The sequence below is a fragment of the Pipra filicauda genome, unplaced genomic scaffold (assembly GCF_003945595.2).
Source record: "Pipra filicauda isolate LSUMZ 115617 unplaced genomic scaffold, ASM394559v2 scaffold1038_size35093_pilon, whole genome shotgun sequence".
NCBI classification, from domain to species: Eukaryota; Metazoa; Chordata; class Aves; order Passeriformes; family Pipridae; genus Pipra; species Pipra filicauda.
The window spans coordinates 1-25,433 of NW_024103472.1; the positions used below are offsets into that span (position 1 = coordinate 1).

The window sequence follows — 25,433 nt, forward strand, 5'->3', positions numbered from 1 at the left end:
TTATGCCCTGCTAAGTGGCACCGAGCCCCATAAATCATCTCCCCCCAGCCTCCCCCCCGCCGCGGCAGCGCCCGTGTTTCCCGTGCCACCGTGCCCGCTGTCCCACGCCAGCATCCTGGCAGGAATAGGAGGATGCGCTCGCCCCCGTGCAGATGGGATATCCGGGAAGCAGGCGGCCCAGCAGTGCTGTGGCCAAGGGTGGCACGTGGCCCGTGGGTGACGGAGGTGTCCTGGGATTCCTCAGGGTGCTGCGGGGACGTGGGGGCATCAGGGCACCGCCAGTCCCACGCTGACCTCGTGGCACCATGGTGGGAGATGCCAGCGGTGGCAGCGGGTCTGGGAGTGCCAGGGTGTGTCACCCAGCGCTGTCACTGGGGGTCCCTTGTGCTGTTGGAGAGCTGCCACCCTGGCTCTGTGCTGGTGAACCCCCCAGGGCGGTGCCAGGGGGGCTGGTGGTCTGTGTGGCTCCGTGACCTGTGGTAGGAAGGGATCGGGATGCCTCGCGTGGCTCGTGGGCGCTGGGCGTGCGTGCGGGACGGTGGGGTCTGGTTGGGATTAGGGGCCTGCGCCCCCCTCACCGGCAGGGGTGTTTCCATCGTGCTGCTGGCTGGAGGCAGAGTCGGAGCTGGATGGGAAATCCAGGCCCAGCTAATTACGGCCTCGCTGGAGTCTCCCGTGCGCGGCCGCATTTATAAACACACGGAGGAGACAGGATGTAAACACTCAGCGCCGCGAGCGCAGGCACGGGGGGGACGCGGGGCCACGCGCCCCCCGCACCCCAGCCCGCCCCCGGCACGGCGGCTTTGCCACGGGGTGGGATGGACGGGATGGGGACACCTCAGTGCTGGCTGTGGCTGCTGTCGGGCAGCAAGGACACGCGTGTCCTTCCCCTTGGAGCTCAGGCAGCGCCGCGTTCGTGATCTTCGGGTGTGGAATGTGAGCATCCCTGTGTCCCCGTCGGCTCCAAGGGGCTGCTGCTGTGCCCCGGTGCCACCTGCCCAGCAGTGTGGGAACACAGAAGTGTCTGTCCTTGTGCTCTTGAGTGTCACCCGCTCCAAGACCCTTGGAGCTGGCAGCCACGCTGGGCTGGGAAACGCCCCGTGGAGGGTTAAGTGGTGCCAGTTGGTGGCCGGGACGTGACTGGGACAGCGGGGACAGGGCTGCTTTGTCCTCAGTGCCACAGTCATTCCTGGCCACCACAAGACCTCCCGTTCTGGCCCCAGGAATGGGGCTGTGGGGTGGGATGGGGCTCTGCTCGCCGCTGGCCTCCGGCCCATCAGATACGGCAGCTCCCGCTGCGGCGGCAGGGGCCGGCTCGGCTCCGTCCGCTGCCGGGGGGCTCCGGGGCCAGGGGGTCCCCCCTTCCTGGCTGCCGCCCCCACCACCAGGGTTTCGGGAAAGCGGCTCCGGGTGGCTTGTGGTCACTCAGCCCTCGGCGGCTCTGCCCACAGCATGCCCAGGGAACAGCTCACCGGCCCCGTGGCCGAATTCCTGCCTCGGCCGCTCGCCGGGAGGTCTGGCCAGCGCCGCCGCCCGCACCGCCGGGGGGGTGGCAGGGCAGGGGGCCCGGTGGTGTCACCCCAGGGGCAGCTGAGCCACGTCCCTGCTGCCACGTGTGCGAGGGGTGCCTGTGGCACCGCCGGCGTGTCCGGTGTGGGTGTCCAGGGCTGCTGCTGTTGTAGCTGAGGGATCCCCGCTCCCATGGCCCCCCGTCACCCCGGGTGTCCCCGGGGCCGGGTGGGTGACCCCGGGCAGCCACGCCATGAGCTGCTTACGTGGGCTGGAAGCATCCTGGCTGCACTCCAGGGCCGGTTTTGAAACCCTCGGGCTCTTCCTCTCCGACGTCACCGGGATCCAGCTGTGCCGGCTGGAGCCTCCCTCCTCCACTGTCTGTGCTGGTGGGTGCCGGGTGCCAGACTGGGAATGGGGTGGGCAAGGGACAGCAGGGGCACCTTCTATGGCTGGGCAATTTTCACTGCTGTGCCATGGTCACTGCCACTGCTGTGTCCTGGGTCTTGTCACTGCTGTGTCGTGGGCACTGTCACTGCTGTGTCGTGGGCACTGTCACTGCTGTGTCATGGTCACTGCTACCACTGTGCCACTGTCACTGATGTGTTGTGGGCCTTGTCACTGCTGTGCCATGGTCACGGTCACTGCTGTGTCATGGTCACCAGCACCCAGAGCCATCCATGCTGTGCACCCCACCATTCCCATCTTCCAGTCACCCGCCTCCACTCCCTTTCTCCCTCATCCTCATCCTCCTGTCCCAGCCACCTGCCCGGGAGCTGCCATGTCTCCATCCCCATCCCATGTCCCTGCCATCCCCCCCCGCCTCGCTCCCTGGCTGTGTTTGGTTTGGCACTGACCGGGCCAGGGCGGGTGTAAATCCCGCCTGGAAACCGGAGCCGGCGGCGGGTGAGGGTCTGGCCAAAGCAAACACCGGGAAGGAGGGGTGTGGTGTGAGTCACCATGGCCCCCCCGCGGCCCCCCCGGCCCCGGCCCACGCTCGCACGCATGCGGGGCCGGCCGGACGCTCCACGCGCCGGGACACACCGGGATGCACCGGGATGCACCGGGATGCACTGGGAACGCGGGCAAGCGGCGGCACGTGTCCTCCGTGGGGCACTGGGCGAGTCGCGGCGGGCGAGGGCGGGCGGCTGCCACCCACAGGCACAGGGTGCCACGGGGACACGCAGCGTCACACGTGGGCATGGGGTGTCACACGCTTGGTGTGGTGCATGCACGGCGTGTCACACCCGTGGGGTGGTGTGTGCACGGCGTGTCACACACACGGTGTGGTGCATGTGCACAGTGTGTCACACCCGTGGGGTGGTGTGTGCACGGCGTGTCACACACACAGTGTGGTGCATGTGCACAGTGTGTCACACCCGTGGGGTGGTGTGTGCACGGCATGTCACATACATGGCGTGTCACGTGTGCACGGTGTGTCACACACATGGCGTGTCACACACATGGCGTGTCACACACACGGCGTGTTGCGTGTGCATGGCGCGTCACACCCGTGGGGCAGTGTGTGCACCGAGTGTTGTTGCACTCTTAGAACGTGTCGTGTGTGCGCAGCCTGTGACGCTCAGAGCGTGCTGTGTTTGCACGGTGTGCCACGCACACGGTGTCTCACACGCACACGGGGTGTCATCACCCCCTCACAGGATGTGTCCCGTATGCACAGCACGTTGCACGCGTACCTGGCGTGTCACACGTGTGCAGCACGTGCGTGGGCACACACCTGTGCACGGACACCCCTGCAGGTGCATCCCACGCGTGTCACACACCTGTGTGGTACCCGGCACGCCCATAGGGTGTCCCGCACCCGTGCACACCTATTGACCCCTGCGTGGTGTCTCCCAGGTGTGGACAGCGTGTCGCACGCCCACGGGGTGTCTCCCAGGTGTGATCACTGTCCGGCACACCCCCAGGGCAGCCGCATCCCACGCGGCGTGGCTCGGCGGGCACAGGGATACCCACCACGACGGGGCCGCTGTGGCCAGAGCCGGGGTGTCCCCGAGGACCCTCGTGCGTCACCGGTGGCCGCTGACGGGGAGCGGTGACGCGCGGGGGCACACGGGGGCTGCCCACGCCGGGAGCCCTGTGGTGCCGAGCCGTGCCAGTGGCCGGACTTTCCCGGGAGGAGCTGCCGGGAAGGCTGGCTCCGGCGTGCCGGGGTGCCAGCTGGCCGGAGCGCGCTGGCCGCGGGCCGTGACCTTTGCGGAGCCGCCGGCGCACGAGGCCGCGGCTCCCGGGCCTCCCTGACGTCAGGCCGATGACGGGGACCCCGCCGGCTCTTTCCGGTGGCTTTGGCAAAGGTCACCCCGCGACCCAGGGCCGTGTCCCACCCCCCTGCATTCCCGGTGGCCCCTGTGCGGGGATCCCTGCTGGGTGCCCAGCCCGCTCCGGCGTTGGCGGTGCCCAAATATATCCCAGGCGTGTGTCCCTGCGGGAATGCCGAGGCCGTGCTGCTCCAGACCATATAAAGGATTGTTGGTGCAGCCACGGGCGGGAGCGCTCGGAGGGGAGCTGGGGGGTCACTGCATGAAGGGGGGGTGTCTCTGCTGCTCCAGGAGGGGGTGCTGAGGTGGGGGTGCCCCCCCTCCCCATGCTGATGCCTCAGTTTCCCCACTCTCAGAGGGGTAACACTGGGATACCCCGCGGGCCCAGCACCGCCCACCCAGAGCCGGGCTGTCCCTGTCACCCGCCCTGAGGTGCCGCGTGTCCCCCGCAGGTGACTCTTGGGGGATCTTCACCTTCCTGTGCGCCGCGCTCTGCAACCTGCCGGCGCTGCCGGCACTGAACTGCTCCGAGGAGTTGGGCGCCGGCCAGTCCATCCAGCAAACCTACGACCTGACCCGCTACCTGGAGCACCAGCTCCGCACCCTCGCCGGCACCTACGTGAGTCCCCGATGTTTATCTCCTCCCCCCCCCTCCCCGCCCCGGGATATCCACCCCGTGCCGAGCCGCTCCTGCGCCGGGGGGCACGGAAATGCCTCATCACCCTCCGGGCGCAGGGCGGCGCCCGGGCCCCCTCCCCTGGCCCATGATTCCATCATGGGTGTGGGCACGGCCTCTCCCTCCCCGCCGGCATTGCCGACTCACGCGGAGGTTCCCCGTCTCTGCCCCGACGTGCCCTCGGTGGTGCCGGTACGGTGGGTGCCAAGCGGTGACAGCGTCACTGCCTGGGATGTGGTGGGAATGTCCCCCTCGGGGATGTGGTGGGATGGGGGGGTGAGATGAAGAGGGGAATGTAGAGAGTGGGGACATGGGCGTGTCTGGGAGATGTGGAGACCTCGGATGTGGTGGACAAATACAGACTTGGGACACTGAGAACTGGGATGGGGGGACGTGGAAAATGGGGATGTGGTGGGTACGTCCACCTGGGGGACGTGGGACATGGGCAGAGGGACGAGGAGATTGGGGACATGGTGTGCAGGGGGACACAGAGACTTGCAAAGAGGGGGACAGGGAGACCTGGGACATGCTGGGTGTGTCAGCCCGGGGGTCATGGAAACATGGAGACAGGGGACGTGGTGTGCAGGGGGACACGGAGGCCTGGGAAAAAGTGGACGTGGAGACTGGGAGCGGGGTGGGCACGTCCCCCTGGGGGACAGGGAGACCTGGAGCCCGGTGATCATGGAGACCTGGGGGACATGGAGGCTGGGGACAGGGTGAACACGGAGACCGAGGCCATGAAAGGGAAAGGGGCACAGTGGGCGTGTCTACCCGGGGGACAGTGAAACCCGGGATGGGGGGGACATGGAGACCTGGGCCATGCTGGGTGTGTGCACCCACGGGGTGTGGGTGTCTGGGACGTGGTGATCCCGGGGACTTGGGACATGGCAGGCGGGAGTGCACGGACCCCAGCGCCACACCACCCCCGATGCCCGACGCCCCCCGTTCCCTTCCAGCTGAACTACCTGGGGCCCCCCTTCAATGAGCCCGACTTCAACCCCCCGCGCCTGGCGCGCGCCGAGCGGGTGCCCAGCGCCACGGTGGACCTGGACCTGTGGAGGGGGCTGACGGACAACGCCCGCCTGGCCGCCAACTACCGCGCCTACAGCCGCCTGCTGTGCTACCTGCGCGTGCTGGACGGGCAGGTGGGCACGGCCGAGCTGCGCCACCGCCTCGCCCACTTCTGCGCCAGCCTCCAGGGGCTGGTGCTCAGCATCGGCGGCGTCATGTCCTCCCTGGGGTACCCGCTGCCCGCCGGCCCCGCTGGGCCCCCCGCCGGGCCCCCCGGGGCCCCCCCGGCCCCCAACGACTTCCTGAAGAAGATGGACGACTTCTGGCTGCTCAAGGAGCTGCAGACCTGGCTCTGGCGCTCGGCCAAGGACTTCAACCGCCTCAAGAAGAAGGTGCCGCCCGCCGTGGTCACCCTGCGGCTGGAGGCCAGGGGGTTCTGAGCGCCCCGCCCGTGCCCCCGCCCGCCTCGCGCCGGTGGGACCCGGACGGGGCTCCTCACCCAGGTGCCCTCTCCACCACCAGTGTGCCTTGAGCAGCGGGGCTCCTGACCCCAAAGTGCCACCAAAGCCACCCCACAGCCCCTCTGTCACCACAGTGTGCTGTAAGGGATGAGTCTCCTGACCCCAAGTGCCACCAAAGCCACCCCATGTTCCCTTTCCACCAACAGTGTGCCTTGAGAAATGGGGCTTTTGACACCGAAGTGCCACCAAACCCACCCCACATCCGCTCTGTCACCACACTGTGTCTTAAGGGCAGGTCTCCTGATCCCAAAGTGTCACCGAAGCCACCCCACAGCCCCTCCCTCATCATACGGCGTCTTAAAGGGGCAGGGCTCCTTACCCCAAATGCCACCACAGCCATGCCATGTCCCCTCTCCACCACCAGTGTGCCTTGAGAGATCCCAAAGAGCCACCTCACAGCCCCTCTGTCACCACACTGTGCCTTAAGGGACGGGTCCCCTGACCCCCAAGTGCCCCCCCAGGGTGTCCCCACCCCTCCGGGGTGCCCCATCCCTCCACCCCAAGAGATCCACGTGGGTACAAGCCCCGCCCACCTCGAAAAGGACCAAGCCCCTCTGAGCATAGGAATAAGCCCCGCCCCATCCAGCAGCAAGCCCCGCCCCTGGAGCAATAGGCTCCACCCCTGGATGGCAATAAGCCCCGCCCACTAGCCTGTGTAGCCAACCCCGCCTCCTCCCCGCAACAGGCCACGCCCCATTTTAACCAAGCCCCGCCTCCCAGTGCCCATCAATGCAGAGCTGGGGGCGTGGCCTGGATCCAGGGGCGGGGCCGCTGTCCTGGTGCGTCTATGAGTGTTTATTTATTGGAGATGTTTTATTTATTGGGGTATTTATTGCAGAAGATCTATTCTTGTATGAACGAATAAAAACCTTTCTCCAGCGCCCCCGCCCCGCCCGCACCCCACCCCCAGGGGGGGCCGTCAGTAGGGATGGGGGTGAACAGATCCAAACCTGAGCTCAGAGGGGAATCAGGGTGTTCCCCCCTGTGCCATCAGCAGGGACCGGGGTGAACTGCTCCAGGCTCCGAGCTCAGTAGGGACCAGAGAGAGCAGCTCCTCCCCGAGCTCAGTGTGGCGGTCAGGCTGTTCCCCTCTGGACGGTGGTTCCTGGGGTAGGGATCCAGTCCCCTCCCAGGCCCAGGTTACCCCACCCCGAGCACATCCACCCCCTCCCCGGGCGCTACTTGGGTGTCCCCACGATGACGTGGCACATCCACCCCCTCCCCGGGCGCTACTTGGGTGTCCCCACGATGACGTGGAAGGTTCCGGGCTGTGTGACGAAGCCGATGGCGCCCAGGGCGCTGAGCGCGGCCCTGTTGTGGGGCAGCACGGTGCAGTAGATGGGGAAGCCGCGGGCGTGCAGCCCCCGGCCCATGGCGGCCATGGTGAGGCCGGTGAGGCCGCGGCCGCGCCAGGCAGGCACCGTGTAGCCGTGGCGCAGGCAGCCCTGGGCGTCCAGCAGGGTCCAGGACACGGGGCGGCCGCGCGGGCCCAGCAGGCAGGCGGAGGGCAGCGCCCGCACCAGCCCCAGCAGGAAGGCCCGGCTGCGGGCGTTACCACCCAGGGCCCACGTGGCGTTGAGCAGCGGGACGTGGGACGGGGACACGGGCGCCAGGCGCAGGCCCGGGGGCAACCTGCGAGGGGGCATGGCAGGAGTGGGGAATGCCGAACCCCACGGCTGCAAGGGATGGCGGCTGGGATGGGGCTGGGGTCCCCTGTGCCACCCGGGGGTGGGAATGGGGGTGCCTGTGTCACCCAGGGATGTGCTCAGGGACCCCTGTGCCACCCAGGGATGTGCTCGTGGACCTCTTGTGCCACCCAGGGATGTGCTTGTGGACTCCTGTGTCACCCAGGGATGTGCTCAGGGATCCCTCTGCCACCCAGGGATGTGCTTGAGGACCCCTTGTGCCACGCAGGGATGGGATTGGGGATGCCAGTGTCACCCAGGGTTGTGCTCGGGGAACTCCTGTGCCGTGCAGGAATGGGATTGGGAACCCTTGTGCCACCCAGGAATGTGCTCGTGAACCCCTGTGCCACCCAGGAGCGTGCTCAGGGACCACCCATGTCACCCAGGGATGTGACTGGGGACCCCTGTGCCACCCAGGGATGTGACTGGCCCCCCGATGCCCCTGTGTCCCTGGTGCTCCCATGTCCCCAGTGCCCCATTGCACTCCAGTGCCCCCACACCCCCCGGTGACCCTGGCGTCCCTGTACCCTGGGTGCCCTCACTCACTGCCCACGGGGTCGGGGGGGCTCAGGGCTCATCAGTCCCAGGTACCGGATGGTCTCCACGTGCAGCCCCTTGGCACCGGCCGCCTCCCGCACAGCCTCATCCAGCCCCTCCTGCAGCCCTGGGACAGCCTGTCAGCCGGGCAGGGGACAGCAGGTGGTGTCCCCGTGTCCCTCCCAGGGCCATCCTTACCCAGTATCTGGAAGGCTCGTGCCTGGACCACCGCCTCGGTGCCCCCCAGAAGCGCCTGCAGGGCCCCCTTGTCCCGATAGAACACGGCCAGTTGGTTGGTGTAGTGATCCCTGGGGTCCTTGTGCTCCTGGAGGGCGGACAGGGGAGCTGAGGGTGGCACCCCAATTCCCAGCCCCCCGGGGTGTGGGGTGCTGCCAGGGCGGGGGCACACGGGGCAGCACCTCTGGGCGCAGGCGGGTCAGGACGATGCCAAAATCGGGCCAGGAGTCCACCAGCACCTCGTGGGCGGCTGGGTTCCCCCGGGCCACCGTCATCACAGTCCCCAGGACCTGCAGGACAAGGTCCCTGTCACCGGCAGGGAAGGGGAGAGGGGACAAGGGGGTTCCCAGTCCCCGGTGTCTCTGTCACCAGCAGGGCAGAGGGAGCTGTGGTGTCCCCCGGGGTGTCTGTCAGTGGCAGGGCAGGGGAGAGGGGACAGAGAGGACACGAGGTTCTTGTCACCAGCAGGGCAGGCAGAAGGGTTCCTGGGGACCCCATCACTGGCAGGAGAGGTGACAGAGGGGTCCCCAGAGTCCCTGTGACCAGAAAGGTGGAGGGGGAGGCAGAGGGGCTCCTGGCAAGGAGGGGAGGGGACAGAGGAGTCCTCGGGAACTCTGTTACCCACAGGACAGGGCAGAGGGGACAGAGAGGTCCCTGGAGTCCTTGTCACTGGAAGAACAGGGCAGAGGGGACAGAGGGGTTCCCAGGGTCCCCATCACTGGCAGAACAGGGGGAGGGGACAGAGGGGTCCCTGCGATCCCTGTCACTGGCAAGGCAGGGGGGACAGGGGGGTCCCTGGGGTCCCTGTCACCGGCAGGGTGGTGGGCAGGCTCTTCCGCAGGGTCTCCTCCAGAAGCCGCAGCTGGGCTGGGCACCTCAGGATCTGCATGGCACCGAGACCGTGGGGCAGGTGGTGGCACCGAGGATCCCTGGGGCTCTGGTGGCACGGGGGGCAGAATGTCCCGGGTGAGCACCCATCCCCAGGCGGCCCCAGGGCTGGCCCCGTGCCCAGTGCCCAGCAGGATGGACCCTGCCCGATGCCTCCCAAGGCAGGGGGCACTCGCTGGCCCGTGACGGCTCGTGGTGGCCCTGGGACCCGCTATTGTCACCACCCGCCACACGGTCTCCAGGCTCCCGCTCCGCAGCTCCAGGACTGTTGCAGGGTGAGTGCTGGAGGGGCTGGGGACCACGCGGGGCTGGGGAAGGGGACAGGGCTGGGGGCCACGCCTGGGGGTCCTGTCCCTCTGTTATCAGGGGTCTCTTGGCAGGACCATGCAGATCCTGACGAGCCCAGCCCAGCTGCAGCGCCTGGAGGGCATCCTGAAGAAGAGCCTGCCCCTCGCCCTGCCGGTGACCGGGACCCTGCTGTCACCCCTGCCCTGTGCCATCCCTGCCCTGTGCCACGATGAGGACCCCAATGCCACGCTGCCCTGCCAGTGATGGCACCCCACTATTCACCCCTGCACCAGGGACCCCGGTGTCACCCCTGCACCCTGCTGTGACTGGGACCCCAGTGTCACTCATCTCTCGCCGTGATGGGGACCCCAGTGTCACCCCTGTCCCTTGCCCTGCTGGTGACAGGGACTCCCTGTCTCTTGCCTGAGCGGGACCCCCGTGGCACCTCCCCACTCTCACCCCCCCAGGCCCAGGGACCCCCATGTCACACCCCAGTGATGGGGACCCCCATGTCACCAGGAGCCCTTGTGTCACCCTGCCCCCTGCACCTGCCCCCCTTCCCCTCAGCTCTGACCCCACCCACATCTGCCCCCTCAGCTCTGACCCCGCCCACATCTGCCCCCATAAATCCCCAGTTCCAGCCCCACATCTGCCCCCATAACCCCCCCAGCTCTGACCCCCCCATCTGCCCCTGTGCCGCCCAGCTTTGACCACACATGTGCCCCCCACCCCTGACCCCCGCTGTCCCCCAGGTGTACGGGGCAGTGCTGAACATAACCCGGGGGAACCCGGGCGACTTCGAGGTGCTGGTGGACAAGTGGCCCGATTTCGGCGCCGTGCTGGCCCGTCCCAGAGGAGAGGTGGCCCGTGGGGACATGGGGCACTGCAGGGAAAGGGGGGGATGGCACGGTGCCCTGGTGTGCTCAGGGCACCCCTGGGTGCCCCCAGGTGCCAGTGAACGACAGCTACTGGAACACGCAGACAGCGTTCTACCGGGATTTGGGGGCGTACCGGGCGCTGCTGGAGACCCCCGGGTGCCAGCGCTGGGACGCTGCCTTCATCATCATCGGTGGCCTGGGGGCAGGGGGGTGCTGGGGGGCACTGGGGGGCACTGGGGGGCACTGGGGGCACGGCTCGGTGTGCCGGGGTGGGCGTTGATGGGTGCTATCAATGGGAAGTATTGGGACTGAATTTAGGGGCGCTGGAGGCTACTGGGGCTGGGATTGGGGTGCTGGGTACACGGGGAGCAGGGTACTGGGGAGCTCTGGGGAGTACTGGGGTTGAACTTGGGGGTGTTGGGGGCAGAGGAGCATCGTGATTGGATTGGGGAGAGCCAGGGGGCACTGGGGGCAGCAATTGGGGTGCTGGGCACACTGGGGATGCAGTCCTGGGGGACATGGGGAGTATTGTGGTGGGATGTGGGGGTCTGAGGAGCACTGTGGTTGGACTTAGGGGTGCTGGGTGGCACATGGTGGTTGGATTTGAGGGGGTACTGGGGGGCTGTGGTTGGACTTGGGGGTGCTAGGCACACTGGGGACAGGGATTGGGGTGCTGGGGATAGAGACCGGGATTGCAGGTATCCCCTGGGGACACTGAGGACACTGGGCTCACACAGAGGGGGCTGGAGGCAGAAATGGGGCTGCTGGGGGAGCGGGACCGCCTGACATCACCATCCCCAGGGCTACAGGACGGGGTGACCACGGTGTCGCAGGACCTGGCGAGGGCCAAAGGCGTGGAGCTGGACATCACCGAGTACTACACCTACATGCACCCCAACCCCAGCACCATGCCCGAGCCCCGGTGAGACCCCCCGCGCCCCCTCCCCGCACAGGCACCCCCGAGCCCCCCCACTAACCCCCAGGTCCCCCAGGCTGGACCCCGGCGTGCGGCTGGGCTCCCTGCTCCCCTCGCACGTGGACCTGCTGAACGAGACGTGGCCCTACGGGGGCAACGCCCGCAGCCGGCGCTACCTGGCCAAGCTTTTGGGGCGCTTCCCCCACGTGTGCGTGCAGGACGGCGCCGGGGAGCCCCTCAGCTGGGTGCTGACCGACCATTTCGGGACTGGCGCCCACGGCTTCACGCTGCCCGCGCACCGCCGGCGCGGCCACATGCGGGTGGCACTGACGGTGGCGGCGCGGCGGGCGCAGGCCAGGGGGTTCCCCACTTATGGGCACACGGCGGTGCAGAACGGGCCCATGCAGCAGCTGCAGGAGCTGCTGGGCCACCAGCGCCTGCCCGGCATCTGCCGCTACATCCTGCACAACCCCGCCATGGATAAGGACGGGCCCTGAAGCCCCGCCGGCCCCTGCCCGGGGCGGGGGTGTCACCGACCCGCAGGACAGGGGAGAAAAGCCAGCCCCGAATTAAAGAGTGTTGTGGGGTCTCTGATGGCTGCTGTGGGGTTGTGTCTCCCTCCAGCACTGACCGTTGCAGCGGTGACACGGTTTGGTGGCTCTCGTGTCACCTCCCCTGGGAGACACCCCGTTACAGGACACGGATCTCAGCTATTCTCGGCCCCCCCAGGGAGGGCCTCAGGCAAATGGTGGCACCTGCAGTGTCACCCCCCCCATGGGATGGTGTCACCAACAGCGGGGGGTGGGATGGGCAGGCACAGCAGCTGTGGGTCACAGCCTGGGCTTCCTGGTGGGGACAGACAGTGACACACAGGACACAAGGTGACGGTGTCACGGAGTGAGTCAAGGCACGGGGGGGTGACAGGGACTGATGGGGGTGACAGTGCCTGGGGTGATGGGGAGTGCTGGGATCTGGGTGACAATGTCCAGGGGCACAGCGAGGGCCTGGGGGTGGTAGGGACAGATGGGGAGGTGACAGTGTCCAGAGTGACGGGGAATGCAGGGGTGGGGTGACTGTGCCTGGGGTGACAGGGACCACCGGGACAGAGGTGCCAGCACCTGTGGGTGACAGAGAGAGCCACAGGGGTGACAGTGCCTGGGGAAATCTGGGGGAGCGACACTGTACAGGGTGTCGGGGACTGCCATGGGGTGACAGTACCCAGGGTGACAGTGTCTGGGGTGATGGGGACCACCAGGATAGAGGGGCGACAGTGCCTGGGGTGACAAGGTCTGTAACGGGACAGTGTGTGGGGGTGGTGGGGCCAACTGGGGGTGACAACAGTGCCCGGGGACAGCCGGGCAGTGCCGGGGACAGCCGTGGTGGGGTGTCAGCGCCCAGGCGGGCGGGGGACCGGGACCCCGCGGGGGTGACGGTGCCCGGGCGTTCCGGGGGCGGCCCTGGCCGGTCCCCCAGCGCGGCCCCGCCGCTTCCGCCCGGGCCCGGCCGGTCAGGGGCGGGTCCCTGCGGGTTCCCGGTATGGGCGGGTCCCGCCCCGTTCCCGGTATCGCCGGGGCCGCCGCCAGCTCCATGTCGCGCAGGGCCATGGGGCAGCCCCGGCGCATCACCGACTCCTTCCCGCGGCGGCGGCGGCGGGGCCCGGGGCGACCCCCGGGCAGGCTCAAGGACAAGGACAAGGACAAGGAGGAGGCGCAAGGGAAGGCGAAGGTGCGGGACCGCCCCCGCGCCGCCCCGCAGCCCCCGCCGGACCCGGCGCTCCTGGAGATGCTGCGGCGCTTCGACCTGTGCTGGGAGTATGGACCCTGCACCGGTGAGCACCCCCGGTGTCCCCCCCGGTGTCCCCCGGGCCGCCCCGGCCCCGCTGACCGCGCTGTCCCGCAGGGATCACCCGCCTGCAGCGCTGGGAGCGGGCGCAGGCGCTGGGGCTGAGCCCCCCCGGCCCCATCCGGGACGCGCTCCTGGAGCACCGCGACAACCCCGATGTCACCTACAGGTGGGTGCGGGACGGGCGGGGGGCGCGGGGCACCCCCTCCGCCGGTGCCCCCCGCCCCGCCCGGGGGCCGCTGACCCCCGTTTTGCCCCCACAGCCTCTGGCACGAGTACGAGCTCTGAGTCGCTGCGCCGAGGGAGGAGAGGGGGGGCCGTGCCCGCCGCCCCCCGGCCCCCATCGCGGGCGTGCTGTGTGCTGTCGGGCTGGGGTGAAGCCCCTTGGGGCGCTGGGGGAGGGCGGGGGGTTGTACCCCTTCCAAAATAGCCAGGCAGGGTGTCCAGTTGCCGGGACCCCCTTCCGTTTCCATCCTCATTTCGGGGGTGCCCCGGCCCCCCACGAGCCCCCCGCACCCCACAGAGGGTCCTGATCCACAGCGAGGGGCTCAGCTGTCCCCCATCCTAGGTAACCACATCAGGAATCCCACAGGAAGTTGACGTTGCCTAGGTAGCCAGAGCAAAAACATGGAATTTGGCGGTGGGTGGAACCAGACTGGGACCCCGGGGGAAAAAAAAAAAAAATCAGCTATCAGGTTGGAGAAAGGGAGGTGGAAGCGTAGCAAAAAAAGTCCGAAAATGGGAAAAAAATTAAGGATTAAGTAAGAATGAGCTCAGGGAGGGTATTATGAAACTAGGGATGCAGGTGACTAGGGATTGTGCTGCTGTTGTCACACTGTCTGGCAGTAGGGAGGGAAGAGTGGACAATGTCCCGCGAGATTCATACAATTGAGAGCCTTAAATAGCAGCTTTGATGTGTGCTGTCATAAAGTAATAATGGGGATGTGTTTGTTAATTATTCAGTTTATTGGCGACTTTATTCATCAGCTCTTTCTGTTGCTTAACCAATAAAATTGTTTGTTTCTATACCAAGCCTGCAATGGAGTGTCGGAGTCGGGAGTAACCCGGGATAGGGTGGAACGGGGTGGGACGGGTGGGGGGCCATGGTGGGGGGACGGGACGCCACGACGGGGGGTGCGCCTGGCCTGGGGAGCTGCGGCCTCCCTGCCTCGCTTCACTGTCCCGCTGCCGGGCCCCGGGACTGCCCTGATCCCGACTCCGGCCCCAATTCCAGCCCTAATTCGATCCCCGATTCCAGTCCGAACTCCAGCCCCGGGCCTAGGCCGCTGCGGTTGCCATGGCAACCCGGAAGTGGAGACCCCGCGCGCGGCGATCCGCGGCACAACCCGGCACAGCTGAGCCAGCCCCCCGCACCGGCCTTGACCAATCAGGCGTCACGGCGCCTCCGCCAATGGCGAGCCGGGCGGGCGTACATAAACACCAGGCCTGAAGCGGCAGCTGTGGCCGGTTGCGTGTGCGGGCTGAGGGTGCGGCCCCGCTGCTGCCCGGACCGCGGAGGTGAGAGTGTGTTTTCCTCTGGGTTTATGGACTAGGGGAGCTGGGGGGCGTTTAGGTGCGCGTTGTGCTGGGTGGCGAGGGCTGAGTAAGCCCGTTACCTGCCGGGAAACCCCGGGGGAAGCTGTACCGGGGCTGCGTGGCTGGTGCTCTCTGGGTGTATCGGGTTTCCCTTTGGAACCCCAAAGCCTCTCCCTATGCAGGGTTATGAGGCAAAGACTGCTTTAAGTTGGTTTTTTGTGCTGCGTTAATGCTTTTTGCTCGTTCTGTGTCCATTTGCAGCCTCGCTCGTGGTTTCCCCTGGTGCGGAGGCGAGTTGTGCTTCCTGCGGGGAGAGAGAAGGGCCTTGGGAAGCTGCTCCATGAGCCACAGCTGTGCCGAGCCCGGCAGTCTGTCCAGGTAAGAGCAGGGCTTATACTGCCAGGGAGGAGCTGGGTTTGCTGTTGGCAGATAGAATATGCCCGTGCCTTTAAATGCAAGGACAGGCAGAAGCGGGGAGGGACCCTGAGCAGGTTTGGTGGCACGACAGCAGTTTGAAAAGACCTTGAGTGCTGGAGAAATGTCCAGGAAAAATGATTCCTGTTTTGCAAGGAGGCAGTCTGCAAGGACGGGGTGGTTGCTGTGCTCTCTAGCAAAAATACTGCCCTTGGGATGTGCAGGGTGAGGAAATGTTGGCCCCGTGTGGGCTGGAGCAAAGGTGTGTGGGTGCCTGTGTGTGACAGCCGTGGGTGTGCAGGAAGGGGGTTCTGGTGCCATTGGAGCTGCCAGGGAGCCAAAAAGGGCACAGTTGTCTGAAAAAGGCAAGAGCTCTGTTAGCCTCTGTTGACAACTGTACCAAAGAAGATGCAAATTTTCCCCTTCTTAGTTACACAAAGCTCCCAGCAAAGGAAGCTTTAGATTGTAACTCAGCTTTATGCTAAAGGTTTCCTTGCTCTCTCAGCAGGATGTCGAGTGCCACCGTGTCCCTGAGGTCACCCTTTCTCCTGCTGGGAGAGCACGAGGTGGATGGAGAGGATCCCCAGGCATCTGCAGGCACAAGGGACTCGTACAGCTGTGATTTTCCTCCAGCCCTCGTGAGAGGGACTTTCAGGGTACCATGGGTCATGTGCCAGCTCTCCTGCTGGAGCTTTTGTCTGCTGTATTTGAACACAAAGAGTAGAACTAAAGTCAGGTCTGTTCTGCAGTGTGTTACACTTGTGCAAAGCTCCTTCCTTCTGTTTATTTTCTGTTCAGGAAAGTGCAGTCTGGGCTTCCTGGGCACTTCCTATTAAGTGATACCATGAAAATAATTTTGTACTGAAAGGAGAAAGGAGCTGTCTCTTTGAGGTCAGATGTCCCTGATAAAAACTTTGTTTTTCACTCAGTAAGCTCTTAAAATATCTTACAGTGTGTAGGAGTGCCTGGTTTCTAAAACTCACCAGCTGAGCCTTAGAGGTTTCTCTGAAGAGCTGATTTTAGGCAGCAGAATTGCCCCCCAGGAGGGACTCTGTGCCTGCTCTCCCGTGGCTCCAAGGGATCTCTGGCCCTTCACGCCGGCACCGAGATTTTCTCGGGACGGGCCTCAGATCCCCGGACCAGTCTGGGACACAGGCAAGATCCCCCTGCAGTTTAGGACCAACTTGGCCCCCTGGAGGGACAGTGCTGTGGGTGCCCCCCGGGTTGGGGCACCCCGAGGACTCCAGCGCGCACCGAAAGGATTCTTCGGGGAGATCCTCGGGGTGCCCGGCCCTGGGGAGCTCAAAGCAAGGTCCCTGCCATGGATTCAGGCATTGCTGAGAGTATCCCAGGGGTCCCTGTCCCTGCTAGACATGGAGCTCTCTAATGGGCTGCAATTGGGTGATAAAAGTGGTGCTCCAGGTGCCAAAGAAGTGTGGGATTGGGATTAAGAAATCAGCAGTGAGGGTCCAATTGGCTGTTTTTTCTTGAATGTGACTGTGAGAGCTGCAGGAGTGCCAGGTGTGTGTTCCAGTCCCCAGCATTTGGTTTGCACATGTCCTGGTCAGACACAGGTCCAACTTGCTCAGTCCTTAACCCAAGAGAGGGAGAATGAAGGACTGGCAGTGTTCAGGTGTTTGGTGTGTCATGGGTTAAACTGGGAAAACACTGGGTAATTCCTCATTGCTCTATTTTCCAAACTCACCCAAACCTGTGCCAGGAAAAGATTGGGAAAGTTGAGGCAGAAATGAAATTGAAAACTGGGGCTATTGACACTGTAATTGGTGAAACTAAATGTGTCCAAGCAGCAGCTCTTGCTTTGCAGGGAATAACTCCTGTCAGCAGCAAGGCCCCGACTGAAGTGGCAGCTGCAGTTGTTCCTGTGGTGTGGGCCAGTGGAACTGCAGGAGAGTGGAAGAGGGCAGATCCTGTAGGAATTACCCCTAAGCCAGAGTCTGTACTGGTAAGGCAAAGTCAGTATCCTTTAAAATTAGGAAGCCAAGCTGGATTGGTTCCAGTAATAGCTAAATTTGCTAATCATGGTTTGCTTGTAGAATGTGAATGCAAGGACCTGTAGAGAAAGCAAATGACAAAGATGATTGATTGCTGGGAGCAGGGGCTGGCAGACAGTGGCACTGGATGTTTGGTTGTGGTGGGGAATAAGCAGCTTGACCTGCCCAGGGTTGTCTGTGCTGGGGGTGGGTTTGGGTCCTGTGTGGCCACAGGTCTGTGCAGCAGCTGGAGCCTGGGCAGGTTTGGGGGCTGTGGTGTGCCAGGCTGCTGAGTGTGTTGTCCCTGTTTCCTTTCAGTGTCCCAGTGTCCCTGCTTGGCTGTTTGTTGCCCTGCAGGCAGAAGAGCCCAGGCCTGAGATGGCTGAGTGTTGGTGTGAGCCACAGTGGGTGTCCCTGCCCTCGGGACAGTCCCCAGAGCTGCCTTTGGCATCCCCTGCTGAAGGGTGGGAGCTGCCCAGAGCCAGCAGCATCCAGCTGGAGGATCCAGGAGGATGCAGCTCCTGTTGTCTGGGAGGTAAGAGGTGGGGTGCAGGAGCTGGCAGGAGTGTTTTGCAGGCAGAGGGAGGGCAGGAGCAGGAGAATTGCAGGTGCAGCAGCTGGGTCAGTGCTGGATGGAGTCAGGCTGGGAAAGGGCCCTGAGTGTCAGGGCAGGGGAGAGCCCAGGGTGGCCCTGGGAGCCCTGGGGCTGTGACCAAGTGCAGTGGGCAAAGGAATGGGCACTGGAGAGCTGGGCAAACAGCTGGAGGAGTTGCAAGGAGAGTTGCAGTATCCTGGCAAGGAGTTGCCAGTATCCTTTAAAATCAGAATGGCAGCTTGGATTGGTTGCAGGAACAGCTGAATTTGCTCCTCCTGGTTTGCTTGTAGAAGGTGAATGCAAGAACCTGCCAAGAAAACCAATGGCCAAGGGGATTGTTTAATGCAGGACCTGAGAGAAGCCCCTGAAATGACAACCTGGAGTAGTTTCCAGGATTAGATTGCAAAGATGGCCTTTGCTGCATGTCCTTGAGCAAGGAAAGCCAAGAAACCTTTGCTTTTGCAGGAGAAAATCTGGACTGTGAGAAGGAAGCAAAGAAGCCCTGTGACTCCTCCCTGAGCCCCAGCCAGCCCCTGAACTGCCTCCCTGGGAATGGTGGGACGGGCTGGACTCTGGATTGCTCCCTCTGCATGTGTGGTAAGACTGTTATGGCAACTTTTCCAACAGCCTGTAAGCATTTGCTGCCTTGGCTAGATGGTGCAAGGGCAGCCTTTAAGCAGCTGAAGCCTTCCCTGAGGAGAGCTCTGGGTCTGCCAGATGTGTCAGAAGTGTTGGCAGCATCTTTGGGGGGGAGGGCAAAGAAAGGCCAAGGTGTGCAGTGACCCCCTGAGAAGGGACTTTGAGTTAATGGCATCCCTGCAAGTGAACTTTGTGGGCTGTTCCCCTGTAGGGCAGGTGACAGTCCCAGCTACAGTGATGGGAAAAATGGTTAAAAGAGAGCCCCAAAAGCTGGAAATCCTGCTGGAGGCTCTTGGCAAAGAGAGTTTTCAGCGTTTTGCCCTGAAAGAAGGACAGTGATAGCTTTTGAGTGCTGGTAGATCCTTTGAATAGACAGCCTTGAGTGTGTCCTTGTTGCCCCAGTAGGCCTTGTCCAACTCCCCATCTTCCAGGAGATATACATATTGAAGTTTGAAATGCTCTTCCTAATCCTTTGTTGTCTTGAGGCTCTCCCCTCAGGAACTGCAGGAACTCCTGGTGCCGCCTGGGCCGATGGATTGGACGCCCCAGCCCCTCCGTTCCTGCCCAGCCCCTGGGGCCGTGTCCAGTGGTGGCACTGCCAGCCCTGCAGGGGAAGTGGGAAGGGCCTTTCCAGGTCTTGTGGGTCACATTTATAGCAGGTAAAGTTGGAGTAAAAGGACCTGGGGTCTGTTATTCTTGAGTTCAGAAAGCTGCTTTTGATTGGTGAGCAGAACCAAGTGGATCCTTCAGAGTTCCCATCCGTGTTTGTGTCTCAGCCTGTGTTAGGATTCAGGGCTGTCAGTTGTTGTCACTGAGGAGTCAAACTATGCTTTAAATAAGGAGACACTGGCCTGGTGGCCAAGTCTAAAAAAAAAAGGTGGAATGATATGTGAGTGAGATGTAACAAGAGCTAATCCTTTTTGCAGTGGGATGTAACCTGGAAACTGCAGAGAGCTGAGCCAAGGGATTGAAAGGGACCAAGCAAGGGAGGTGAAGAAAGAAGGAAGAAGGGAAGTGAGGCATCAGCCAAGCAGCACCAGGTTCCTGTGTAAGCAGGTGAGTTGTGTTGAGGTTCCTGAGGCAGGCCCTGAGGACTTTGAGGGTTCCAGACAGAGCAGACCTGGGAAGCCCCTCAGTGAAGCCACTCAGAAACCTGAAGCCCCTGGGCCTTTTTGGGAGCCTGAGCTATTGCAGCCCTGGGGATGGCTTTGGTTTTTTTCTCTCCTCAGAGTTGAACTGTATGGGGAGTCTGTGATCTCCCTGATTTTTGTATCATAACTGAAACTTGGAAGAAAGTTGACCTTTCCCAACTGACTTGGCCGGGTTGAACCAGCAGTGCCAGATTGTTGTGGTGTGCAGGGTATTGTTTGTGTCTGAGCAGTTTGGGGTTGATTTGCCAAGGGAGGCCATGGAATGTTATGGTATTTTTGTCCCAATATTTGTAGGCAGTGCCCTGAATTAGTTGATTTCTGCCTCACTCCCTGATGTCTGAGTTTGGAGATGTACCAAGAACTGGTAGTTTTTGCAGTGGGATGTTCCCTAGAAACTGCATGGAGCTGAGCCAAGGAACTTAAAGGGACTGAGCAAGCAAAGTCAAGAAAGAAAGAAGAAGGGAACTGAGGCAGCAGCCAAGCAGCCCCAAATTCCTCCACAACCAAGTGAGTTGTGTTGAAGTTGCTAAGGTGGTCACTGAGAACTTTGGGGGCTGCAGGCACAGGTGACCACCAGAGACCCCTGATTGAGCCTTTCGTAGATTTACAAAGCTTTGTGTATATGGGAACAGGTGTTGGGAATGTCTTGAAAGTGGAACAGGAATGCAGGGAAGGAAAATGAGCCCTCCTGTAATGGTGACCCCTCCCATGAGCTGCAGTGGAGACCCCTCCGTGTGCCCTTTGGGAGCTGATTGCCAGGACCCCCGTGGGGCTGGGATCATGGCAGGGTGTTGTAAGCAAGGAATACCTGGCTTCTAAAACTCATAAATTGAGTCTTAAAATGCCTCTTTGAAGAGCTGATTTGAGGCAGCAGAATTGCCCCCCAGGAGGGACTCTGTGCCTGCTCTCCCGTGGCTCCAAGGGATCTCTGGCCCTTCACGCCGGCACCGAGATTTTCTCGGGAAGGGCCTCAGATCCCCGGACCAGTCTGGGACACAGGCAAGATCCCCCTGCAGTTTAGGACCAACTTGGCCCCCTGGAGGGACAGTGCTGTGGGTGCCCCCCGGGTTGGGGCACCCCGAGGACTCCAGCGCGCACCGAAAGGATTCTTCGGGGAGATCCTCGGGGTGCCCGGCCCTGGGGAGCTCAAAGCAAGGTCCCTGCCATGGATTCAGGCATTGCTGAGAGTATCCCAGGGGTCCCTGTCCCTGCTAGACATGGAGCTCTCTAATGGGCTGGAATTGGGTGATAAAAGTGGTGCTCCAAGTGCCAAAGAAGTGTGGGATGGGGATTAAGAAATGAGCAGTGAGGGTCCAATTGGCTGTTTTCTCTGGAATGTGACTGTGAGAGCTGCAGGAGTGCCAGGTGTGTGTTCCAGTCCCCAGCATTTGGTTTGCACATGTCCTGCTCAGACACAGGTCCAACTTCCTCAGTCCTTAACCCAAGAGAGGGAGAATGAAGGACTGGCAGTGTTCAGGTGATTGGTGTGACAGGGGTTAAACTGGGAAAACATTGGGTAATTCCTCATTTCGCTATTTGCCAAACTCACCCAAACCTGTGCTAGGAGAAGATTGGGAAAGTTGAGGCAGAAATGAAATTGAAAACTGGGGCTATTGACACTGTAATTGCTGAAACTCAATGTGTCCAAGCAGCAGCTCTTGCTTTGCAGGGAATAACTCCTGTCAGCAGCAAGGTCCCGACTGAAGTGGCAGCAGCAGTTGTTCCTGTGGTGTGGGCCAGTGGAACTGCAGGAGAGTGGAAGAGGGCAGAACCTGTAGGAATTACCCCTAAGCCAGAGTCTGTACTGGTAAGGCAAAGTCAGTATCCTTTAAAATTAGGAAGCCAAGCTGGATTGGTTCCAGGTAAGAGCCGAGTTTGCTCCTCATGGTTTGATAGTAGAATGTGAATGCAAGGACCTGTAGGGAAAGCAAATGACAAAGATGATTGATTGCTGGGAGCAGGGGCTGACAGACAGTGGCACTGGATGTTTGGTTGTGGTGGGGAATGAGCAGCTTGACCTGCCCAGGGTTGTCTGTGCTGGGGGTGGGTTTGGGTCCTGTGTGGCCACAGGTCTGTGCAGCAGCTGGAGCCTGGGCAGGTTTGGGGGCTGTGGTGTCCCAGGCTCCTGAGTTTGTTGTCCCTGTTTCCTTGGAGTGTCCCAGTGTCCCTGCTTGGCTGTTTGTTGCCCTGCAGGCAGAAGAGCCCAGGCCTGAGATGGCTGAGTGTTGGTGTGAGCCACAGTGGGTGTCCCTGCCCTGGGGACAGTCCCCAGAGCTGCCTTTGGCATCCCCTGCTGAAGGGTGGGAGCTGCCCAGAGCCAGCAGCATCCAGCTGGAGGATCCAGGAGGATGCAGCTCCTGTTGTCTGGGAGGTAAGAGGTGGGGTGCAGGAGCTGGCAGGAGTGTTCTGCAGGCAGAGGGAGGGCAGGAGCAGGAGAATTGCAGTTCCAGCAGCTGGGTCAGTGCTGGATGGAGTCGGAGCTGGGAAAGGGCCCTGAGTGTCAGGGCAGGGGAGAGCCCAGGGTGGCCCTGGGAGCCCTGGGGCTGTGACCAAGTGCAGTGGGCAAAGGAAGGGGCACTGGAGAGCTGGGCAAACAGCTGGAGGAGTTGCAAGGAGAACCAGGAGACTGGAATCCAGGAGCAGCAGCTCCCTGTGTGTGTGTGTAGAACCAGCTGTACTGCAGCCCTGAGTGAGGTGGGAAATGAACCTCAGGAGGCTGGGAACGAGTCCCACAAACTGGTTAAAGTGGGATGGACTCTTCCCAAGTGTCTGAAAAGCTTTTCTTTAGTGTTGCTTTTATCAATTGAGAAGTGAAGTGATTGTCGAGGTGTTGGCACTTGTTTTCCTGTGTCTTTGGTGAGGTGTTGACTCAATACCTTTATGGGAGCTGCTCTTGGATGAAGAGGTGCCCCCAGTTCACCTGGAAGGTCCTGGTTTTCTTCCCTGCTTCTCCCAGCTTGTCCAGGAGATGGAATTCCAGTGCTAGAGTCTAGATGGGTCGTGGTGGTCCCAAAAGGAGCCTTTGTGCCTTCAGGGTAAGTTGTGTTGCCACTGGAGCTGTTGGGAGAGGCGGAAGGTTGGCAGGGAGAGGCCTGGAATGATGTTGCTGTGGCAGAGAAGAAATGAGCAGTGATGGTCCAATTGGCTGTTTTCTCTGGAATGTGACTGTGAGAGCTGCAGGAGTGCCAGGTGTGTGTTCCAGTCCCCAGCATTTGGTTTGCACATGTCCTGCTCAGACCCAGGTCCAACTTCCTCAGTCCTTAACCCAAGAGAAGGAGAATTAAGGACTGGCAGTGTTAAGGTGACTGGTGTGACAGGGGTTAAACTGGGAAAACATTGGGCAAGTCCTCAGTTTCCCTATTTGCCAAACTCACCCAAACCTGTGCTAGGAAGAGATTGAGTGGAAAAGTTGAGGCAGAAATGAAATTAAAAACTGGGGATGTTGAAACTGTAATTGCTGGAACTAAATGTGTCAAAGCAGCAGCTCTTGTTGTGCAGGGAATAACTCCTGTCAGCAGCAAGGCCCCGACTGAAGTGGCAGCTGCAGCTGTTCCTGTGGTGTGGGCCAGTGGAACTGCAGGAGAGTGGAAGAGGGCAGAACCTGTAGGTATTACCCCTGGTGTGGGATCTCTCCTGGTAAGGCCAAGCCAGTATCCTTTAAAATCAGAATGCCAGCTTGGATTGGTTGCAGTAACAGCTAAATTTGCTCATCCTGGTTTGCTTGTAGAAGGTGAGTTCAAGAACCTGCCAAGAAACCAATGGCCAAGGGGATTGATTAGTGCAGGACCTGAGAGAACCCCTGAAATGACAACCTGGAGTGGTTTCCAGGATTAGATTGCAAAGATGGCCTTGGCTGCATGTCCTTGAGCAAGGAAAGCCAAGAAAGCTTTGCTTTTGCAGGAGAAACTGGGGCAAGCGGGCAGGAAGAAGAGAAGCCCCGTGACTCCTCCCTGAGCCCCAGCCAGCCCCTGAACTGCCTCCCTGGGAATGGTGGGACGGGCTGGACTCTGGATTGCTCCCTCTGCATGTGTGGTAAGACTGTTATGCCAACTTTTCCAACAGCCTGTAAGCATTTGCTGCCTTGGCTAGATGGTGCAAGGGCAGCCTTTAAGCAGCTGAAGCCTTCCCTGAGGAGAGCTCTGGGTGTGCCAGATGTGTCAGAACTGTTGGCAGCATCTTTGGTGGGGAGGGCAAAGAAAGGCCAAGGTGTGCAGTGACCCCCTGAGAAGGGACTTTGAGTTAATGGCATCCCTGCAAGTGAACTTTGTGGGCTGTTCCCCCTGTAGGGCAGGTGACAGTCGCAGCTACAGTGACTGGAAAAATGGTTAAAAGGGAGCCCCAAAAGCTGGAAATCCTCCTGGAGGCTCTTGGCAAAGAGAGTTTGCTGAGTTCCCCCTGACAGAAGGACAGTGACAGCTTTTGAGTGCTGGTAGATCCTTTGAATAGATAGCCTTGAGTGTGTCCTTGTTACCCCAGTAGGCCTTGTCCAACTCCCCATATTCCAGGAGATATACATATTGAAGTTTGAAATGCTCTTCCTAATCCTTTGTTGGCTTGAGGCTCTCCCCTCAGGAACTGCAGGAACTCCTGGTGCCGCCTGGGCCGATGGATTGGACGCCCCAGCCCCTCCGTTCCTGCCCAGCCCCTGGGGCCGTGTCCAGTGGTGGCACTGCCAGCCCTGCAGGGGAAGTGGGAAGGGCCTTTGCAGGTCTTGTGGATCACATTGATAGCAGGTAAAGTTGTAGAAAAAGGACATAGGTTATGTTCTCCTTGAGTTCAGAAAGCTCCTTTTGATTGGTGAGCAGAACCAAGTGGATCCTTCAGAGTTCCCATCTGTGTTTGTGTCTCAGCCTGTGTTAGGATTCAGGGCTGTCAGTTGTTGTCACTGAGGAGTCAAACCATGCTTTAATTATGAGACACTGGCCTAGTGGCCAAGTCTAAAAAAAAAGGTGGAATGATATGTGAGTGAGATGTAACAAGGGCTAATCCTTTTTGCAGTGGGATGTAGCCTGGAAAGTGCACAGAGCTGAGCCAAGGGATTGAAAGGGACCAAGCAAGGGAGGTGAAGAAAGAAGGAAGAAGGAACTGAGGCACGAGCCAAGCAGCACCAAGTTCCTGTGTAAGCAGGTGAGTTGTGTTGAGGTTCCTGAGGCAGGCCCTGAGGACTTTGAGGGTTCCAGACAGAGAAGACCTGGGAAGGCCCTCAGAAACTTTCTAAGGGTAGGTGTGTATGGTGATAAGTGTTGGAAAATGTCCTGAATGTGGAACAGGAATGCAGGTAAGGAAAATGAACCCTCCTGTAATGGTGACCCCTCCCATGAGCTGCAGTGGAGACCCCTCCGTGTGCCCTTTGGGAGCTGATTGCCAGGACACCCGGTGGGCTGGGATCATGGCAGGGTGTTGTAAGCAAGGAATGCCTGGCTTCTAAAACTCATAAATTGAGTCTTAAAATGCCTCTTTGAAGAGCTGATTTCAGGCAGCAGAATTGCCCCCCAGGAGGGACTCTGTGCCTGCTCTCCCGTGGCTCCAAGGGATCTCTGGCCCTTCACGCCGGCACCGAGATTTTCTCGGGAAGGGCCTCAGATCCCCGGACCAGTCTGGGACACAGGCAAGATCCCCCTGCAGTTTAGGACCAACTTGGCCCCTGGAGGGACAGTGCTGTGGGTGCCCCCCGGGTTGGGGCACCCCGAGGACTCCAGCGCGCACCGAAAGGATTCTTCGGGGAGATCCTCGGGGTGCCCGGCCCTGGGGAGCTCAAAGCAAGGTCCCTGCCATGGATTCAGGCATTGCTGAGAGTATCCCAGGGGTCCCTGTCCCTGCTAGACAGGGAGCTCTCTAAT

General features: G+C 61.7%; 4 protein-coding genes and 3 long non-coding RNA genes across 10 annotated transcripts; 6 read left to right on the forward strand and 1 right to left on the reverse strand.

Moving 5' to 3' along the window:
* The first annotated feature begins 3,781 nt into the window (after nt 1-3,781).
* CLCF1 (cardiotrophin like cytokine factor 1) lies at nt 3,782-5,915 on the forward strand. Its single transcript, XM_027722793.2, has 3 exons — nt 3,782-3,878; nt 4,241-4,407; nt 5,421-5,915. The coding sequence occupies exons 1-3, from the start codon at nt 3,782-3,784 to the stop codon at nt 5,913-5,915; spliced, it is 759 nt and encodes a 252-aa protein (XP_027578594.2).
* A 1,300-nt stretch (nt 5,916-7,215) lies between these two features.
* Nucleotides 7,216-9,414, reverse strand: LOC113988842 (glycine N-acyltransferase-like protein 3). Its single transcript, XM_027722790.2, has 5 exons — nt 9,267-9,414; nt 8,638-8,745; nt 8,417-8,543; nt 8,228-8,345; nt 7,216-7,628 (listed from the first exon to the last, which is right to left on the reverse strand). Exons 1-5 carry the CDS (start codon nt 9,342-9,344, stop codon nt 7,226-7,228), a joined length of 834 nt encoding a protein of 277 aa, XP_027578591.1. The 5' UTR covers nt 9,345-9,414; the 3' UTR covers nt 7,216-7,225.
* Nucleotides 9,415-9,512: 98 nt separating this feature from the next.
* Nucleotides 9,513-12,019, forward strand: LOC113988841 (glycine N-acyltransferase-like protein 3). 2 transcript variants are annotated; one of them, XM_039378574.1, is made up of 6 exons: nt 9,513-9,618; nt 9,710-9,805; nt 10,384-10,491; nt 10,580-10,700; nt 11,311-11,431; nt 11,502-12,019. In XM_039378574.1, exons 2-6 carry the CDS (start codon nt 9,728-9,730, stop codon nt 11,920-11,922), a joined length of 849 nt encoding a protein of 282 aa, XP_039234508.1. In that variant the 5' UTR covers nt 9,513-9,618; nt 9,710-9,727; the 3' UTR covers nt 11,923-12,019. The 2 variants fall into 2 exon arrangements, with proteins under 2 accessions (XP_039234508.1, XP_027578589.2); XM_027722788.2 differs by having other exon boundaries at nt 9,544-9,618; nt 9,724-9,805.
* Nucleotides 12,020-12,927: 908 nt separating this feature from the next.
* POLD4 (DNA polymerase delta 4, accessory subunit) lies at nt 12,928-14,299 on the forward strand. Its single transcript, XM_027722791.2, has 3 exons — nt 12,928-13,253; nt 13,325-13,436; nt 13,531-14,299. Exons 1-3 carry the CDS (start codon nt 12,962-12,964, stop codon nt 13,553-13,555), a joined length of 429 nt encoding a protein of 142 aa, XP_027578592.1. The 5' UTR covers nt 12,928-12,961; the 3' UTR covers nt 13,556-14,299.
* Nucleotides 14,300-14,612: 313 nt separating this feature from the next.
* On the forward strand, nt 14,613-18,308 carry LOC113988844. 2 transcript variants are annotated; one of them, XR_005562511.1, is made up of 6 exons: nt 14,613-14,785; nt 15,065-15,181; nt 15,726-15,953; nt 17,043-17,180; nt 17,527-17,743; nt 18,269-18,308. It is a non-coding gene; the product is annotated as an uncharacterized LOC113988844 (long non-coding RNA). The 2 variants fall into 2 exon arrangements; XR_005562509.1 differs by having other exon boundaries at nt 14,616-14,785; nt 15,723-15,953.
* A 1,152-nt stretch (nt 18,309-19,460) lies between these two features.
* LOC120322679 lies at nt 19,461-21,292 on the forward strand. The gene is made up of 3 exons (XR_005562514.1): nt 19,461-19,498; nt 19,888-20,100; nt 21,263-21,292. It is a non-coding gene; the product is annotated as an uncharacterized LOC120322679 (long non-coding RNA).
* A 3-nt stretch (nt 21,293-21,295) lies between these two features.
* LOC120322673 lies at nt 21,296-23,533 on the forward strand. 2 transcript variants are annotated; one of them, XR_005562504.1, is made up of 3 exons: nt 21,296-21,964; nt 22,455-22,628; nt 23,494-23,533. It is a non-coding gene; the product is annotated as an uncharacterized LOC120322673 (long non-coding RNA). The 2 variants fall into 2 exon arrangements; XR_005562505.1 differs by lacking the exon at nt 23,494-23,533 and adding an exon at nt 23,092-23,128.
* Nucleotides 23,534-25,433: the final 1,900 nt, after the last annotated feature.

Coding starts and splice junctions, on each gene's coding strand:
- LOC113988841 (XM_039378574.1), top strand. CDS start 9,728: ATGCAGATCCTGACGAGCCCAGCCCAGCTGCAGCGCCTGGAGGGCATC. Junction 9,806..10,383: donor GCCTGCCCCTCGCCCTGCCG/GTGACCGGGACC, acceptor GCTGTCCCCCAG/GTGTACGGGGCAGTGCTGAA. Junction 11,432..11,501: donor AGCACCATGCCCGAGCCCCG/GTGAGACCCCCC, acceptor CAGGTCCCCCAG/GCTGGACCCCGGCGTGCGGC.
- POLD4 (XM_027722791.2), top strand. CDS start 12,962: ATGGGCGGGTCCCGCCCCGTTCCCGGTATCGCCGGGGCCGCCGCCAGC. Junction 13,254..13,324: donor GGAGTATGGACCCTGCACCG/GTGAGCACCCCC, acceptor GCTGTCCCGCAG/GGATCACCCGCCTGCAGCGC. Junction 13,437..13,530: donor AACCCCGATGTCACCTACAG/GTGGGTGCGGGA, acceptor TTGCCCCCACAG/CCTCTGGCACGAGTACGAGC.
- LOC113988842 (XM_027722790.2), bottom strand. CDS start 9,344: ATGCAGATCCTGAGGTGCCCAGCCCAGCTGCGGCTTCTGGAGGAGACC. Junction 8,544..8,637: donor TGACCCGCCTGCGCCCAGAG/GTGCTGCCCCGT, acceptor TCCGCCCTCCAG/GAGCACAAGGACCCCAGGGA. Junction 7,629..8,227: donor CCCCCCCGACCCCGTGGGCA/GTGAGTGAGGGC, acceptor GCCCCCTCGCAG/GTTGCCCCCGGGCCTGCGCC.
- CLCF1 (XM_027722793.2), top strand. CDS start 3,782: ATGACGGGGACCCCGCCGGCTCTTTCCGGTGGCTTTGGCAAAGGTCAC. Junction 3,879..4,240: donor CTGCATTCCCGGTGGCCCCT/GTGCGGGGATCC, acceptor TGTCCCCCGCAG/GTGACTCTTGGGGGATCTTC. Junction 4,408..5,420: donor GCACCCTCGCCGGCACCTAC/GTGAGTCCCCGA, acceptor GTTCCCTTCCAG/CTGAACTACCTGGGGCCCCC.